This window comes from Pseudorasbora parva, chromosome 9, assembly GCF_024679245.1.
Source record: "Pseudorasbora parva isolate DD20220531a chromosome 9, ASM2467924v1, whole genome shotgun sequence".
Classification (NCBI taxonomy): domain Eukaryota; kingdom Metazoa; phylum Chordata; class Actinopteri; order Cypriniformes; family Gobionidae; genus Pseudorasbora; species Pseudorasbora parva.
In genome coordinates, this window is record NC_090180.1 from 12,859,821 (window position 1) to 12,877,311 (window position 17,491).

A 17,491-nucleotide genomic window follows, 5' to 3' on the forward strand; every position below is an offset into this window, starting at 1 on the left:
CATTATTTACGCTGGTGACATCCACTTAATTCTACCTATTATAATGCTTGTATTGTCTCAAGTACTATGGTTCTTTTATAGTAATGCCAATTCAAGGTCAATTGTCCATGGCATTTAAATGATGAGTGGTGCTGACGGCCGAGCGATGTTCACGTCTTAAGAACAAATTGCTCGTTTCAGTTCTCTGGTTAATTTCTGCTTTGGTTTCACAATGAATGTGAAAATAAAAAAGGCATTTAAACAATGAAAATGTAGCTGTTAGCATTGCTTCGGAAATATTTACCCCATGTTGATTATTTTTCATTCTGCTAAGTTTTGAAATATGTGTGTTCAGTCGCTTGATAGCTGAAATCAAGACTGAAAATGACCAGATCATTCCTGCTGTCAGGAGAAAAAAAAAGAAAAGAAAATGGTTATTAAGAACTTGCACATTTCTAAAATGTTCTAGTAGCAAACCACTGTAGCAAGATAGATGCACTCCTCACAGATTTTGCCTTTGTGAGAAAATGGCTGAAAGGAAGCTTTTGAAAGAGCCTGACCTTAAGTTATGGCTGGAGTTTTCTAGAAGCCATGTGACAAGTGGAGGAAGTGAAAGAAGATTTTAAGGTCTAATGAGATTAAAGTTGAGCTTGAGCATGATGTATAAAGATGCTGCCATAAAACAAGTCCCTAATGAAAAAATCTAGAGGAATGTGAGTGCTAAAATGTTCTGCTCGTCAAAATAAAAGTTGCCATCCATCATATCAGCCAATATGGCTCAGGTGCCAGAGAGATGGGCATAATGCCTACTCTTCACCAGCCAGAGTCAGAAAGCTCACAACCACTTTATTCTGATTATGCTCCAGAAACTAGATCTAATACACAGCATGGAAAAGAAGACAAAAGAACACTTTTATACTCATATCCCTTCTCTTAATTATGTAACATTTAAAACCAGAATACAAATTATTATGCTGCACCTGCCAGTAGAGTGAATGTAGACAAATTGGTAGCCACATACAAATGAAAGTTGCATTAAATCCTTTTCTTTTACATTAATGATCTAGTTTCTTAGTAAGTAAATAAAAACAGTAAGTAAAAAAACAAGAAATGTTGATAAAAATACTAACTGAAATCAAACAAAAACTAAAACTGAAATAAAATATATTTATATTTATAAATATATAATATATTATTGTATTATTTCTGGCTATCACCAGACCAAGCTCAATTTAAAGCTACACTGTGTGATATTTTCCCCCATCTAGCGGTGAAAAGGCATATGACCATCCAGTGAGTAATAGTTTCTGTTCCTCTCAATTCTGATTTCGTACGGTGGCCGAACTCCTACGGTGGCCGATTTAGTCCAAGATTAACATGGCAATCCCCCTCTTCACATTCGACACGGTGCCATCGAGTGTTAAAACGCAAAAGACGAAGTTTGGATTTAAGGGTATGTCCCTCTTTGGCTAATGTACTTTCAAGATGGATGGGCAACATGGCGACCAGCATTCGAACCCCTCACCCGTATGTATTTTCAATGGCATATTATAAACTTATGAGAATACTTTATTACTTGAAAGAAGTATATATACATTAATGAGTACATATATTTTTGATAGAACTAAGTTTTTTTAGCTAAGAATAAACTAAAAAAGTTTCACAGTGTAGCTTTAAAATGTAACATTGGTCTGGGGAGTCTGCTCTGTATTTTCTACTCCGCAAGTGGCGTGATCAATGAACATTATTCTCATGAACAACTCTATAGAACACAAGCACGACAGTCCAGCTAACCACATATTACAATTATTAAGGGTTATATAGATCATAAAAAGAGTACGCAAACATATAATAGGAGTATAGTATCTTACTTGTCGGAGACATTGTGTGAGCTGATGCTTAAAGCACACGGTACACACAGTTTGTGATTTTGTGATCGCTATGAATCTAATCTTGTCATAATTGTAATATGTCGTTAGTTGGACTGTGTGCTTGTGTACTATCGAGTTGTTCATGAGAATGATTTGTGTGTGTTTTTGTGATTGCTGTAACTCTAATCTTGTCATAATTGTAATATGTTCGTTAGTTGGACTGTCTTGCTCGTGTACTATCGAGTTGTTCACAAGAACGGTTTGTGTTTTTGTGATAGAAGGGATGACTTTTTCGTTGAATATCCGACCTGGATTAGATACACAGAGATTCTACCATAGCCGTTGATGTCTCTGGGTTACGTATGTGTGGGGCGGCGCTATCAAAATAGGGGCGAGACCCTTTTGGGGGTAGGGGTGTGTTTGTTTTGGTGATTTGAAATATCAACAACAGTTACCAGATAGCACTTACCCCACCTTTAAAGGATCTGCTGCTAACATCTTGGTACTGGTCATAATATAATGCCTGAACGGTGTATATAAATATAATTGTAAAAACAAAGCTTAATAAAAATGACAAAAGCACAACAAAATTAATAAAAAACTACTAAACTGTGAATATTTAAAATAAAATCTAATGCAAAATATTAATACATATTATAATAGTAGCCTCCAATACTAAAATGATTGTTTTTGAGAGACAGATCACCTACACTACCCCTACACGTTACAGTTTCTATAGCCACTATTGAGTAACTGTGCTTTATTTAGTTTTTATTTACTGTGCTTTCTCAGTTTATTTAATTCTGTTTTCTTGCACCTGCACTCTCAGAAAAAAAGGTAAAACAAAAGGTTGGTCAGGTCACTTGGACGGTACCTTTTCAAAGGTGCACTTTTGTACCTAAAGCGTGCACACTGGTACCTTAAAGGTACGCATTAGTACCTAACGTGTAAGTTTAGTACCTAAAAGGAACAAAAGTGTACCTTTTGAAAAGGTACCCAGTGACAGTTTTTGTACCTTTTTTTTCTAAGAGTGTGGCATTTGGTGAGTGTTTTGGACCCTTGTTACAACCTAGAATTTATTTTTTTAAAAGTTTATATTAATCTTACTAGTTTTAATACTCGAAATATAGAAAATAATCAGAGCACATCCCTCCAGTGCCCTACTAGAAGGACACGCAAGGAATCCTTATCTATTAGTAGTATACATAAATAACTGACAGCGCAAGTCTCTAAAATAAAGACATTTGTTAGGGCAAGGGAACAGAGCCACAGTAGTGTTTCAGCGTTGTTTGATACAGTGATGTGTTTTCAAGAAGTTTTCTTACTCATCATGAAGCAACATGAACAATGCAGCTCCCAGATGTCTCAACTGCACTCTGCGTTGCTTACATTGTGTGGGAGGTTGTAACTGATAAAAGCCATGGCAGGTGGGCTCTGCTTTGAAGCCAAACAGGACTCAAAACTTTCCAGTCCCTCATAACAGGTGCCGGGCCAAGAACAGGGAATTATGGTAAGTGATGCATGCAGAAGTCAACATAACAACCACACAAATCCACCAAACAGCTTGAAACTTGCCGCTTAGTAAGGTAATCCAGTTGGAATAAATCAAAAGCGACTCGGCTATCAGAAAATATAGATAGTTAAGCAGCAAAACACTGACACTTGCAGAATCCATAGATTCCATTATTGATCCAATCGAAACAAACCCCACAAATGCAGGGCTTGAGCTCCTGCGGCTGACCGGTAGCTGGTTATGCTGATTTAATGATCACAGATTTAATAGAAATGTCAAGTACAGCACAACGCTGACTGCAAGCAAAGGATGCACCTTCCGACGCTCACCGAGCTGTGTGCTTCAGTCAAATGTTAATAGCTATTCAGGACTTGCCTGCTGCAAAATCCTCTTCATCAGAATGGAAATTGCCTTGCAACTTTTTAATGGGTTTATAGGGCTTTGTTGCATATAAATGGCTTAGGTAATCAATAACAATGAGCGCTTGTTGAGTCGCACACAAGATCACTATCGCACAGGATCTCTATCAGCAAAGACATGATTTTAAAGTCATTTGAATAGCAGTGATAAATCTTTTACAATCATTCTCCATTTACACAGAGCCTGTTCTTTTAAAAGTACACATCTTTAAACAAGCAGTTGTTTCTATCTCTCTCCCTCTCTTTTATACACACACAAACACACGTACCCACACTCTATGTACCAACTCATATACAAAAACTAAATTATTGATGTCACAAAATCACTATAAAGGGATAGTCATAGTTCACCCAGAAATAAAAACGATTTAATAATTTACTCATTCTCATATCGTTACAAGCTTGTATGACTTTCAAGAAGATATTGTAGAGAACCAAAATGTTCCGTTATTTGGGCAAAAAACACTAATACGGTTCTCAAGATATAAATTACAAAAGTTTGTGTTCCTCAGAAGAAAGAATCTCATACAGTTTTGCAACAACATCAAGGTGAGTAAACGATAAAGGGGGACTGTCTCTTTAATTCAGCTCACCCAAATCCAACCTTTCGTGTGATCTTGTGTTAAACTTGTAATGATTTGTACTTAAACAGATGATGCGGTATGAGTTCGCTTATAAATAAATAGTAACATTTCTTCTCTCCTTGAGGAAAATCAATACATTTTTTAATTAATCAAATTCAGACAGTTCATGCTGGCAATGCGTTTTTTTTTCTCTCTAAGGTTAACCACAAACCTAAACCAGGATTTAATCTAGGATACATTAAGAGAGAATTTCAAAGCAACAAAAATGAACATATATCCATATAATTCATTCTCCATATTTCAAGTCTTCTGATACATGTGACAGCTTTTAAATCTAGTACAATCTGCCTTACTGATGATGGGCACAAGAATGAGGTAAATTTGAATGTGAAAGCTATCATGTGACTTCAGAGGGGACTTCTGCATATTTTTTAGTTTTTGTATACAACCCCAGTTCTCATTCACTATATATCATAAGAAAAAGAAAATAGTGAGATTTTTTTGTGTGGTTGTATGATTTGATCTAAAATACCTGATTTTATTGCATTCAACTGCAATATAAGGAAGATAATGTAAAGAGAACATGCATGATGAAGTAAATCATCACCAGTCATACTGTAGAACAGAAATGCGTAAATAAACAAATAATGAATGCAAAAAATAAATAACTCATTTCCGTTCTTAACAAAGAGCTGCTGCAGAAGGTGTACTTCTTTCTTAAGAACTGAAATGTGTATTTATTTATTTCTCGCATTCCATATTTGTTTATTTCTGTTTATAAAGCGAACTCCTCCAAGTCCAGAAATGTTATGTTTTCAGGCACTGTACACTTTGCAAGACAGGTTAAGTTTTTGAAATGGACATCAAAATGTATTGAATAAATAGAAATGTGAACAGACACTTTTTTGCCTCTTCTGTTACACATAGGTCTACATCAAGATATATCTTATATCAAATTGTCCGGCAATGAATAGAGTATGCCATTTCAGAATCACTGTATCATGATAGCATCGATATGATGGACAGAATTGTATTGTAGTTGAAAGTACACCAGAGTCCTATGTCATTTTTCTTGGCTCGCTAAATGCCGTAAAGTGTCCTCCTTTTTGGTGTTATGGAAATGGTTCTGAACATCTCATTCTTTGTTTTTCTATCAAATTTAATCTAACTAGGTGTTGGTTAAATCAAATATTTGGACTATATATTTAAAAATGACCTCACATGAGCATCAGCTATCTATAGCCAGCCAGTTAAAATTTGCTAACAATATTTTTCAAAAAAGTTGATTTTCAAAATGGTTCATTAATAAATATTCATATTTGTTTATTGTCCTTTTGGGTTGTTTTTTTTTATTTTAAGCTAAAACATGCTTGCACGCTGATTTTGCTGTAACCGTATAAAGCAAATTGCTTTGTCAGAATGGGTGCATTTTGCCCCACCCCGGGGGCCATTTTACCCCACCGGTACAAACCAAATACTTGTTAAAACATGAAAACTCTTGGTTTATAATATATGTCACTGTCACTGAAAACTACACTGTAAAAAAGGAAAATTTTGAACTTTTGCAGTACAATCGACTTGGATGTTTCATTCAGAGATCCTCACTGAACTTCTGGAGAGAGTTTGCTGCACTGAAAGTAAAGGGACCGAATAATTTTGCACGCCCAATTTTTCAGTTTTTGATTTGTTAAAAAAGTTGGATATTTGTTTATTGAAATATCCAATAAATTTAATTCCACTTCATGATTGTGTCCCACTTGTTGTTGATCCTCCACAGAAAATTACAGCTTTCTATCTTTGTCTGAAGCCTGAAATGTGGCAAAAGGTTGCAAAGTTCAAGGGGGCCGACTACTTTCGCAAGGCATGTATTTCAACTAAAATGATGTTAAACTGACTGAGTTCAATCTTATATAACTAATAAAAAAAGTTTAACATGTCTTCACTTATTTTGATGAGTTAAAACAATGTGCTCATCAATTGTTTTAACATAATTGTTTTAAGATATGTTGTCATAACTTATTGAACATATTTTTTTATAGTGTAGGATAAAAATTCTACATATTAACTTTGGTTTCACAGAAAAGGTTAGTCCTAAATTTGTACCAACCAATAATCTTGTTTCACTGTAGAAGTGTTATAACTTTATACTTTTAGGAAATGTGCACTAAAAGCAGACCAATCTGTTCGTAGTGATTCAGAATGTACATACTCATGTGGAAGTGTCACTGCTGCTCCACGTGCGCGTGATCTGATTCTGAACTCTGCCGAAGAGACTCGCGAGGAAAGAGGTTGGTCTTCATCATCAGTCCCCTAAGAGGTCAGCGGAAAGTAACATTTATTTACTTATTTCTGTGAAAGGTCGGTAACCGTCAATTACTTTGTTAAAAAAAAGTCTGCTTTACCTAAGCGACAATCATGTGACATCATGGATTCAGTTTTGAAAATGACGGTCACCTTTTCGTTAGTGCTTTCATATTTCCTTTTCATCACATAAATGGCAATTCAAATTCCTCAGGCTGTCTATTCTGATGGATATATGTTTAGCAAAATCAATTTGGATATTTTTAAGACATAGCCTTTATAACTTAACGGTCGTCCCATATTGGACATAATGTCATCTAGGTAGGCAGTCTTGAGAGTCTGTATGTACAGGCATCTGGCAGTTTAACCTGTTTAAGCAGATGCCCAAATGTTCGCGCGGCTGCGGGCCCTTTAGGACCCAGCGGAGAGCTCAAGTGCGCGGCTTGAATAGGCTTCATTCCCTCAAACTTACATTTGGAGATGATCGCTTTCAGCAGGTTAGTTGTTCTCTCCCGGACAGGGTATAGGTAAGCGCTGACAACAACTAAATCTAACTGGAGTTTTGGCAGTATTGACGCGCATTTCACGGGCTGAGTGTCAGTACAATTACTTTTTATTGAAAAGGCTGGACTTCTTAGCTGTAAAGTATGTTCAGCTTTCCGATGAACAACAGACGTGTAGGAGAACATGTGCATGGCATTTAGTCAATTGTTGTGGAGTAAAATCTCGGGGGCAAGATCTGATCAGTAAAGAGCGGATTCATTCAGTGGATGTTTTCTGTCGGGAAAACTGACAAGGTGGGTTATTTTTTTGTGCTTGCATGTTGCATGAACCAATAGAGTCGAATCATCATCCATGTGTAGCCATTTCCTCAGCAGAGGAATCAGTTGAGGCAGGTATAAAAACTTACTGTGAAAATGTGTATTTCCCTGCGTTTCCATATGAAACAGATCGTTGAGCTGCTTTCCCCCCTGTGTAAATAGTTATTTCATTTCTGACACCTCGTCCTTTAATCGATAGTTGAATGGATTTATCAAAATGTAAAACTATATTCCCTTCTAAACAGCACAGTTTATATTCTTGCAATTTTCTCGATAATTTTAGTTTTTGCCTATTTAAAGGAATGCACATCGCACATTCAATTTGCAATTCTTAACTTAAATGCTCATTTCATCCCGCTACCTTTCCACGCCTCATGCGCACGAGCGTTCCAGGACGACATTGGTTAAGACGCAGACGATCAACACTGTTTTGTCTCCAAATGAAGGTGTTTTGTCTAGTTAAAGATTACGCATCGCCTGTTGCACTTTTTTTCTAGTTTACACCCTTAACAATTACAAACAAAAGGCGATTATGCATCAGGAGTCTATTTTAAGTTCGAGAAAAAAGAAAGAAAATCGTTTTATTCTCTATTTAATATACAGCTCCTTTTAAGAACCAAGCAACTATATCCCTAAACTGAAGAAGAACCCACATCGAGATTTAATCTTAAAATATTCATTTTTAAAGAACCACGCAGTGCATTCAACTCAAGAACCCTATACAGCTCAAATGAGAATCTTTACTCAAATTTACAAAGCACTATTGAAAAACCTCATGAATGTCTAAACCTTATAGCATGTTTTAATTAAATAAATAAAATAAAAACTTATAAGGGAAGATTACAAATAGACGGCCTGATGGATTTTAACATCAATGGACGTTTTATTCCCTTAATGATTATTCATTAATTGGCATTTGTTTCTCTCTTAATTGGAGCTCAACACAGACATGTTACATAATGGAGTTAACTGGAAGGACATGACTCTTTGTTGATCTCAGTGGTGTGGCGGTACATCAGTATGGGAATGCGAGTAGCACTTTAGACCACATGTCACTTAGTGTGTGTGTCGGAGCATCCAAACCTTCCAGGAAAAAGGTAGTTAATTATGCATGTTCCTCTAGTATGTGGTGACGATGGGAAGCAAGTGACAGGCTGATTGGCATTACTCGTGGAAAGGTTGATTTCTACATGTCTAAAAGAACATGCCAAGCACTTTTGATGTGTGAAGCTTTGCTCCAAAGTTTAGCATCTATGGAGCTTTTCCACGGCACAAATGGATTTTTGTATTTGAAAACGTCTCTTTAGAATGTTCTTCACAAAAAGGAGAAAAAAGTGTACTATTCACTGAAAGGTTCTTTTGGGAACACAAAATGGGTCTTGCTGTGAAATCATCTTTTGGAAGCTTTATTTTTTAGACTGTAGATTCCTTTTCGTTTTCATTAACACTATAGCATATGCTAATCTGTCAGTTCAGAAACTGACAGAAAACAAAGCTTCACACCCTTAAAAAAGACTGCAGGGTGCTAAGTTGTTAAGGCTCGTTTCAATTCCAGCACCTGAACAGCTCCTGTCTCACTGCACACAAGGCTAACATGTAAGCATGTGGTAATATGTGTTTGAGAGCAAGAGAACCGCGCATCGGGGTTAAGCGAAAAAGCAGGAATTAACAAGGCATGTCAGCAACATTGACACTGAGGTACAACATGGATAGTGGAAAGAACACTCAATAAATAGCAGTATCCACGGGTTTTACAGGGTCCCTGAGAGTCTGTAACCAACGCGAGCCATGTGCTATGAGTGTCGACTGACTTAAAAATACTTCGGTATGCTTCAGTTGCCTGGGGAGTAAAATACAAGTGGACACAGGGGGGTGTTTTCAGAGAAAAAAGTAGGAATGAAAAAATACCCAAGCCATCACTACACTTTTTCCTGGGCATATGGGACACTTGTAAATCATTCATGGTCCTTTTTTTCATAGCAACATCTCTTACGTTCCTTCTGTTAAAATAAATAAAACTGCTGAAGAGAAATACGAGAATCATTTGAATGATATTTGGCTGTCTTAAAGGAACAGTTCACCCAAAATATATAATTCATATAAAAAAAATATACTTTGTTCACCCTTATGTCATTTCATACACACAACATTATTTTTTTTCAGTTAAACACAAAGGGAGAAGTTTTGAACAATGTAGTTCTCACTGTTTTCCATTAAATTACAATTAATAGGGACTGAAGCTTTCATAATTTACACCAAAAAAGAGAGAAATAACGGCCATAAAAGTATCATAAAAGTGGTTCATGCCACTAATGAACTGATTTTTCAGTAGCTATTCACTGATATTTCACTCAAATGAGCTTCTAATTTCCCTTTTTCTGTATCAAGGAACAATGAGTTTGGAACTTCATCTTCATCATCAGTATAGTGGTCTTGAAGGCTGATGACTAAAAGTGAATTTAGTCACCTCAACGATATAACTAAAATTAGGAAAGACTGATTCCCTGATGAATACTGCTGATATAAAATTAGCATTGGCCAATAACCATTATGGGACTGTTTTATATATATATGCCATATATATATATATATATATATATGCCATATATATATATATATATATATATATATATATATATATATATATATATATATATATATATATATATATATAGCTATTCTTGATATAAAGGCAGAGAGATTGCAAATATATCGCAATGCATAGTTGGTGAGGAAGCCAACTCTGACTGATTTTGGAAAAACCCTCAGTTTATTTATGATGAGCTGGCACATCCATGGTATCCATACATCTTTAGAAAATTCCAGGAAGCTCTCGTTCCTCTCTTATCAGCCACCAATGTATTAGTTTCCTCTCTAATGCAAGCCTGATAAGCTCACACTTCTCAAATTCCTAGTGTTAAGTGCATGGAAAAAAGTCTCTCCCATCTCTACTGTAACCCAATCACAGGACTGGGAGTCTGAAGCTTTATCTGGATTAGAAGTGTGATAAAACACTTGTGTGATATCGGACCGCACCTTATCTATCCCTCTATCTATGACTGCCGCCTTTAACTTATCGCCTGTTCTTGCGCTTTAGAGCAGCCACTATTTCAGTCCTATTACTGACATTTTTTATGAAACTCATGATGCTGACGGCTATACAGTAATGTCTTATTAATCACATCCTGCCCCGTGCCGGGGGCTGAACGTGGTAATTGGCTCCTTGTTAGACATCAGCATGATTGACAAAGCACATTTAGAGGCTGCTCTGTCTCATCTATCATGGCTCGTCCCTCAATTTAAGGGGGCACGGACCTAATCAAGTCAACCAATCATACCCCACCATCAAGGATTCCTTGTTTTGATGGATATGATGGAGGAGTGCAATCTGAGGCCTGTTCTTTCATACTGTAGGGCCAATGCATGCATCATTGATTTTAAATGATTTATAGTTACTGATACACAGTAAAAAGTGAAAATGTTCCCCCAAAAATGTACTCACCCTTATGTTTCTCAAAACCTGTTTGACTGAATTTATTCAGTGGAAAACAAAAGGAGAGTTTAGCAACATGTTCACACTTCTCTTTCCCATACAATGAAAGTGAAAGGTGATCAGGGAATTTCAAAATCCAAAAATTTAAAAAACAGTGTAACATAGTTAATAGAATAAGGAAGAAGGAGGCGGGAACTGGCGAACAATTAAAATACTTATAATAAATTATATAATAAACTAAACGAAAGTTACACGAGCAGCCCCTCACAGACAACTGCCCGCACACACATAATAAAACATTAAAAAAACACAACGTAAAGTCCAGGCCCAGTCCTCTATCGTCCTTCACTGGTGTCGCTCGTCCTTATATGCCTCCGAGCTCCCTCATGAGAGGACTTGAGACCGGTATGGCTCGCAGGCTCGTCCATCTCACCACAAACCAAAATAAAAAAGTCTGTAATTAGGTCAGTTCACACCAAGAACCATAAGAATAAAGAGAACTATATTAGCATACACAGCAATGGATAATGTTCTGTTTATTATAAGTGCACTCTGCAAGTACTTGATAGCTGCAGGAACTTTCCCCAGGAATTAGAAACTTTGGGGGTGTGTTTCGACTGCAGGGACAGGGGTCTAAATGAAGTTCCGGGTAAATATTTCCCCCTCAGAAAGTTCCTGCTTGCGTGGTACTTTTTCAAAGTTCAGGAACTTTCGTGGGTGGGACTTGGGTGCTGAACTTGCTGATTGGCTGAGTTCACATAGCATTTCTCCCTGCAGTATTTTATTTCAACCGCTATTTTTAAAAGTATGTTGCTGTGCATGCAGAGTTGTTTGTTATTTGAATCAACAATCAAGAAAAATACTCTTTTACAGGAAATTGCTCTTTCAGGTTTGCTGAAGCAAAGACAGAGAAAGACCGCTGCAATGCACCGTCCCACCAGCAATTTTCTTTCTTTCCTGAGGATGAATGGCTTGAGCTCGCCTCCAAAGAACAAATCTGGATGAGTGATGCACGCCTTCTCCCTTTTATAACCGTCACCAATTCTCATTGGCCTTTTCTCAATGTTTCAGAGATGTTTTGGTCTCCAAAGTGTGACCCCTAGTGTCAAAGTGACTGACATATAGGGAACTTATCATTATAGTTATGGTGTGGACTGTGCTAGAATTCTATTCCCATAGAACTTTATTGTTATAGTTATCGTCCTTGGTGTTAACAGGCCTTTACTTGCATGCTATATTTAAAGTCTTCTAAAACCATATGATAGCTTTGCATGAGGAAAAGGCAGAAATTTATTAAAAGCCATTATTTATTGATAATCTTTTCCTCTAGTGCACCTTTAAAATCTCATTAATGTTCATGTATATTCAAGGATGGTGTGTTAAAATGTGTCTCATTAGGTTTGACGTCAGTAATGCCAAAGGTCATTGTTTCTTATGTCTTGTAACTGATCTCAATGTACCATATTGATTGATTGATTGAAGCTTATTTCGAGCAAACAAAACAAAAACAATATACTAACCTAAAGGTTTATTAGGAACACCATACTAATACTGTGTTTGACCCTCTTTTACCTTCAGGACTGCCTTAATTCTATGTGGCATTGATTCAACAAGGTGCTGAAAGCATTCTTTAGAAATTTTGGCTCATATTGATAGGATAGCATCTTGCAGTTGATGGAGATTTGTGGGATGCACATCCAGGAAGTGAAGCTCCCGTTCCATCACATCCCAAAAAGCTCTTTTGGGTTGAGATCTGGTGAATGTGGGGGCCATTTTATTACAGTGAACTCATTGTCATGTTCAAGAAACCAATTTGAAATGATTCAGCTCAGGTAGGCCGTGGCATTTAAACAATGACCAATTGGCACTAAGGGGCCTAAAGTGTGCCCAGAAAGCATCCCCCACACCATTACACCACCACCACTAGCCAGCACAGTGGTAACAAGACATGATGGATCCATGTTCTCATTCTGTTTACGCCAAATTCTTCCTCTACCATCTGAATGTCTCAACAGAAATCGAGACTCATCAGACCAGGCAACATTTTTCCAGTCTTCAACAATTTTGGCGAGCTTGTGAAAATGGTAGCCTCTTTTTTCTATTTGTAGTGGAGATGAGTGGTACCCGGTGGGGTCTTCTGCTGTTGTAGCCCATCAGCCTCAAGGTTATGCGTGTTGTGGCTTCACAAATGCTTTGCTGCATACCTCAGTTGTAACGAGTGGTTATTTCAGTCAAAGTTGCTCTTCTATCAGCTTGAATCAGTCGGCCCATTCTCCTCTGACCTCGAGCATCAACAAGGCATTTTCGCCCACAGGACTGTCGCATACTGGATGTTTTGCCCTTTTCACGCCATTCTTTGTTAACCCTAGAAATGGTTGTGTGTGAAAATCCAAGTAACTGAGCAGATTGTGAAATACTCAGACCGGCCCGTCTGGCACCAACAACCATGCCACGCTCAAAATTGCTTAAATCACCTTTCTTTCCCATTCTGACATTCAGTTTGGAGTTCAGGAAATTGTCTTGACCAGGACCACACCCCTTAATGCATTGAAGCAACTGCCATGTGATTGGGTGATTAGATAATTGCATTAATGATAAATTGAAAAGGTGTTCCTAATAATCCTTGGTGAATGTGTGTGTGTGTGTGTGTGTGTGTGTGTGTGTGTGTGTGTGTGTGTGTGTGTGTGTGTGTGTGTGTGTGTGTGTGTGTGTGTATATATACACACACACACACACACACACACACACACACACACACACATACAAATATATACACGTAATACAATATACATAGAAAATTATAATAGTTAATCTCCCGTATATACATGTACATGCACATATACATACATTATTTACACATATACTACTTACTTGAAAGGGAGTGGGGCATTTTAATATGTGCATATTTAAAATAATTTTATGAACACCAACGTAAATGTCCATCTGGTCATCACACAAAGTTATCAAATGACTTAAATGCAGTGCTTAAATCATACAGACAACTTTGATGAAACTTTTATGATACCTCCTTTGCCATATTTTGAGTTTGACAGCCCCTGGTCATGATGGTGAGTAAATTATGACAGAAATTTAATTTTTGGGTGAACTAGCCCGACAGCTATTTCCACCTGACATGACCCTTTAAAATGACTTTCATTTGCTGTAACCTACTGTGGCCTGGTTGATTCAGTCATATTAAATAAATCCAATGAAATATGTCTTACTTACTGTACATAAAATTAGTTATTTTTATGTTATCACATGAAGCACATTTTAGGGCACCTGACAAAATATTTTTTGGAGTGTTGCACAAGTAACAATGGCCCTGTCTCTGACATTAAAAGGCCTATGAAATGCATTAAGGTCTATAAAATATGAAGTATGCATACCATTTCTATATCTAGAAAATATAATGACCTCTTTCCGCCACTGCTTGCCTCACTCTAGAACAGAATTTTTGAAATCTCAAATTGCTGAGAGACTAGTGAGAGTTGCACGTTGGAGACAGACTTAGACGGTCTATTTGTGCCCGCAGGGATGTTTGGCTATTTGTCTTCTGTAATAAGCAGGTATTTTTAGGATACTTCTCTATGAAGTCCATCTCAACAAAAGAAAACATTTGACCTGCACCTCCTCACCTTTTCCACTGGGCTCCTCGTTATTCGTACAACACCAATCCTAGAAACTTCTCCACTGACACACTTTTGTTTTCCTCTTCTTTTGTTCTTTTCCCCTACAGACTGCAGAGAGCACAATGGAAATGACAATGGACAGGCGGATGAACTGAAATGGCCTCCACTAATGGCTTCAAGAAGGAATTAATATCATTCTTTCACACCGGTGACCCACACTTACCGCAACTTTGTCAGAACGCAAGCGCCTCTGCAACACAGTCAGACAAAAAGAAACAAATAAATGAAATTAGAGGGGCCTGAGGAAGCTGAGTCAAAGCTGGCACTGATGCTGGTCTCTTTTCCCCTTTAAAATTCAGTGTTACCACAGAGGCAGTCTGCCTCATCACCCTCTGCCTGCTTATTATTTATCAGACTCCGTTTAATGAGGCATCAGAAGAAAGGTGCAACCATGTACTTGCTGCTAGTGTTTGTACTACAGGCCCTGTGGGTGAGTTGGTGTCATGCCACGCAGCATTACCCGGCCTCATGGGGGCACTATGATGTTTGTAAGTCCCAGGTATACGCGGAGGACCGCCTGGCCTGGCATTACATGGCCTGCCAGCCTGAAGCCACTGATATGACCAAATACCTGAGAGTGTCTCTGGACCCACCCAACATCACCTGTGGAGACCCACCTGAGATGTACTGTGCCCTGGTGAGTTTGAAACAGTTTTATGAACTTCTTGATGAGTGGGTGTGTTTACATGCACATTCTTAAGCCGATTATGCCTAATAAGCCGACAATGAACATGGTAATGTAAACGCAATAACCTGTTTTCTTTTATCGGAATAAGGTCATAAACGGCGTAAGCATAAACCGGTCGGAACAGGTAGTTTTTGCCTCTTACCCCGATTTCACGCTGCATGTAAACGCATTAAACTGCTTTGGGTCGGCTTATTGAAGTGCACATGTGTGATCAGGGCCGGCCCTGACCAATTTGCTGCCCTAGGCAAGATTTTACTTGGATGTTGGTTCTGTTTTTATCATTTTTAAAATAAAAATAAACAAACAAACACACACACACACACACACACACACACACACACACACACACACACACACACACACACGCACACACACACACACACACACACACGTCTGGTTCACTATCTTTGTGGGGACTCTCCATAGACGTAATGGTTTTTATACTGTACAAACCGTATTTTCTATCCCCTTACACTGCCCCTAAACCTACCCATCACAGGAAACATTCTGCATTGGATACTGGGGACCGGCTCACTTTTCAATGAGCCAGTTGAAAAGTGACTACTATCAGCTATTACTACCCTTATGGGGAGATTTGGTCCCCGCAAAGTAGTATAAACAAGGACACACACACACACACACACACACACACACACACACACACACACACACACACACACATAAATACAAAAATCTGTGTATACGTATATCCTCCACTAAACTATGCATGCTCATGTTGTCACCATGAATTAAACTTTTTAAGAAATGTTTATATTTAGTATATTTTATATTTTATTTTATTTTTTAGCTATTTTAGATAAACCTGTATATAAATATCTTTACTAATTTCAGAATTTTTTTTTTACAAACACCATATATCCCCTTACAATTGCACAACTAAGTAAAAACATTAGGCTATTAAAAAAATTATATATGTTTATAAACAATTGACATGATTTTTTTTTACAGATTCTGATCACCCAGAACAGCTTATATAAAGTTTAAGATAAAAATAACTGGAATTAGTTAGCAAACATTCCTATTTAGATAATGCATTTAGATAAACTGTTCATTCATTTCATCACTGTACCTCTGTCTTTATCGCCTTATTCCTTTATATTCCTGTATCAGAGGGCTTCGGTCTTTTTGACACATTAGCCATCCGTCATAAATAATTAGGCAACTTTCCAACTTTCACTGGCGGGAGCAAACAAGCATATTCCTGTCTGTTAGATGCGCAAGAGGCGACGCAACTACAAATTCCCAACGCTAAACTGATCGCGCGTTCAATATCGGACACACTAAAGCACTCGCTGGGCAGGAGGAGATTGATGCGGTGGTCTGGGGAGTCTGGGGATTTGTTTAAGGGTTTTTTTGGTAATATTTCGAATTAATATTTATAAAAACGGGTCGGCCCTGTGTGTGATAGTAGGTAACAAAAATGCAAACTTAGAGCAGATTTAAATGCACCCAGACAGAGCGACCTAGCGTTTTGCATGAAATAAAGACATATATCACAAACACAGACTTTTTTCCAGAAAATTGTAAAGATGTGTTCTCATCTTATGCAGCAGAAGTAGAAGAGGTTGCATCTGTAACTGCATGAGGGATAATATGAGCCGTAAATCTCCCACTGATACGGTGCACACGTTATTTAACATCACAACTGACATAACATTTGGAATACTCTGAGTCAGATAAGGACATTATTTTTTTTGGCGTCACTACAAGGAAATAACCGGTTTATTAATAAAGTCATATAAATGCGGTTTACTTGCGTTGTCAGTTTACTGGTTTGCATGTAAACGGGGAAAACTGGTTATTTCAATAAGCTGATATTTGTGAGTTATCAGTTTACTGATGTGCATATAAACCTGCTCAGTGTCAAAGAGAACCATGGTATACAACAACATTAGGCAAAACACACTACATTGCCTATATTATTACATGGCTGGAGTACTTGATTCTTATTGGTCAATTGTGCAATCAGCAGTCAAAGTTTTTGTATAGTGAACGGTGCTAAAACTATATATTTAAACATTGTCACAGGCAATACATTTCTTTAGCTAGTTTCCTGTCATATCACTTCACAATCAATTTCAACTCAGTTTCAATGTCATGCTCCTTTAT

General features: G+C 37.5%; 1 protein-coding gene across 1 annotated transcript in view; it reads left to right on the forward strand.

Moving 5' to 3' along the window:
* Nucleotides 1-7,168: 7,168 nt before the first annotated feature.
* Nucleotides 7,169-17,491, forward strand: part of LOC137090176 (netrin-G1) — a 105,713-nt gene continuing 95,390 nt past the window's right edge. The window contains exons 1-2 of the mRNA XM_067453971.1: nucleotides 7,169-7,464; nucleotides 14,721-15,310. Of these exons, the coding sequence (XP_067310072.1) occupies nucleotides 15,038-15,310 (273 nt within the window). The 5' untranslated portion in view covers nucleotides 7,169-7,464; nucleotides 14,721-15,037. The remainder of the gene's footprint in view (nucleotides 7,465-14,720; nucleotides 15,311-17,491) is intronic.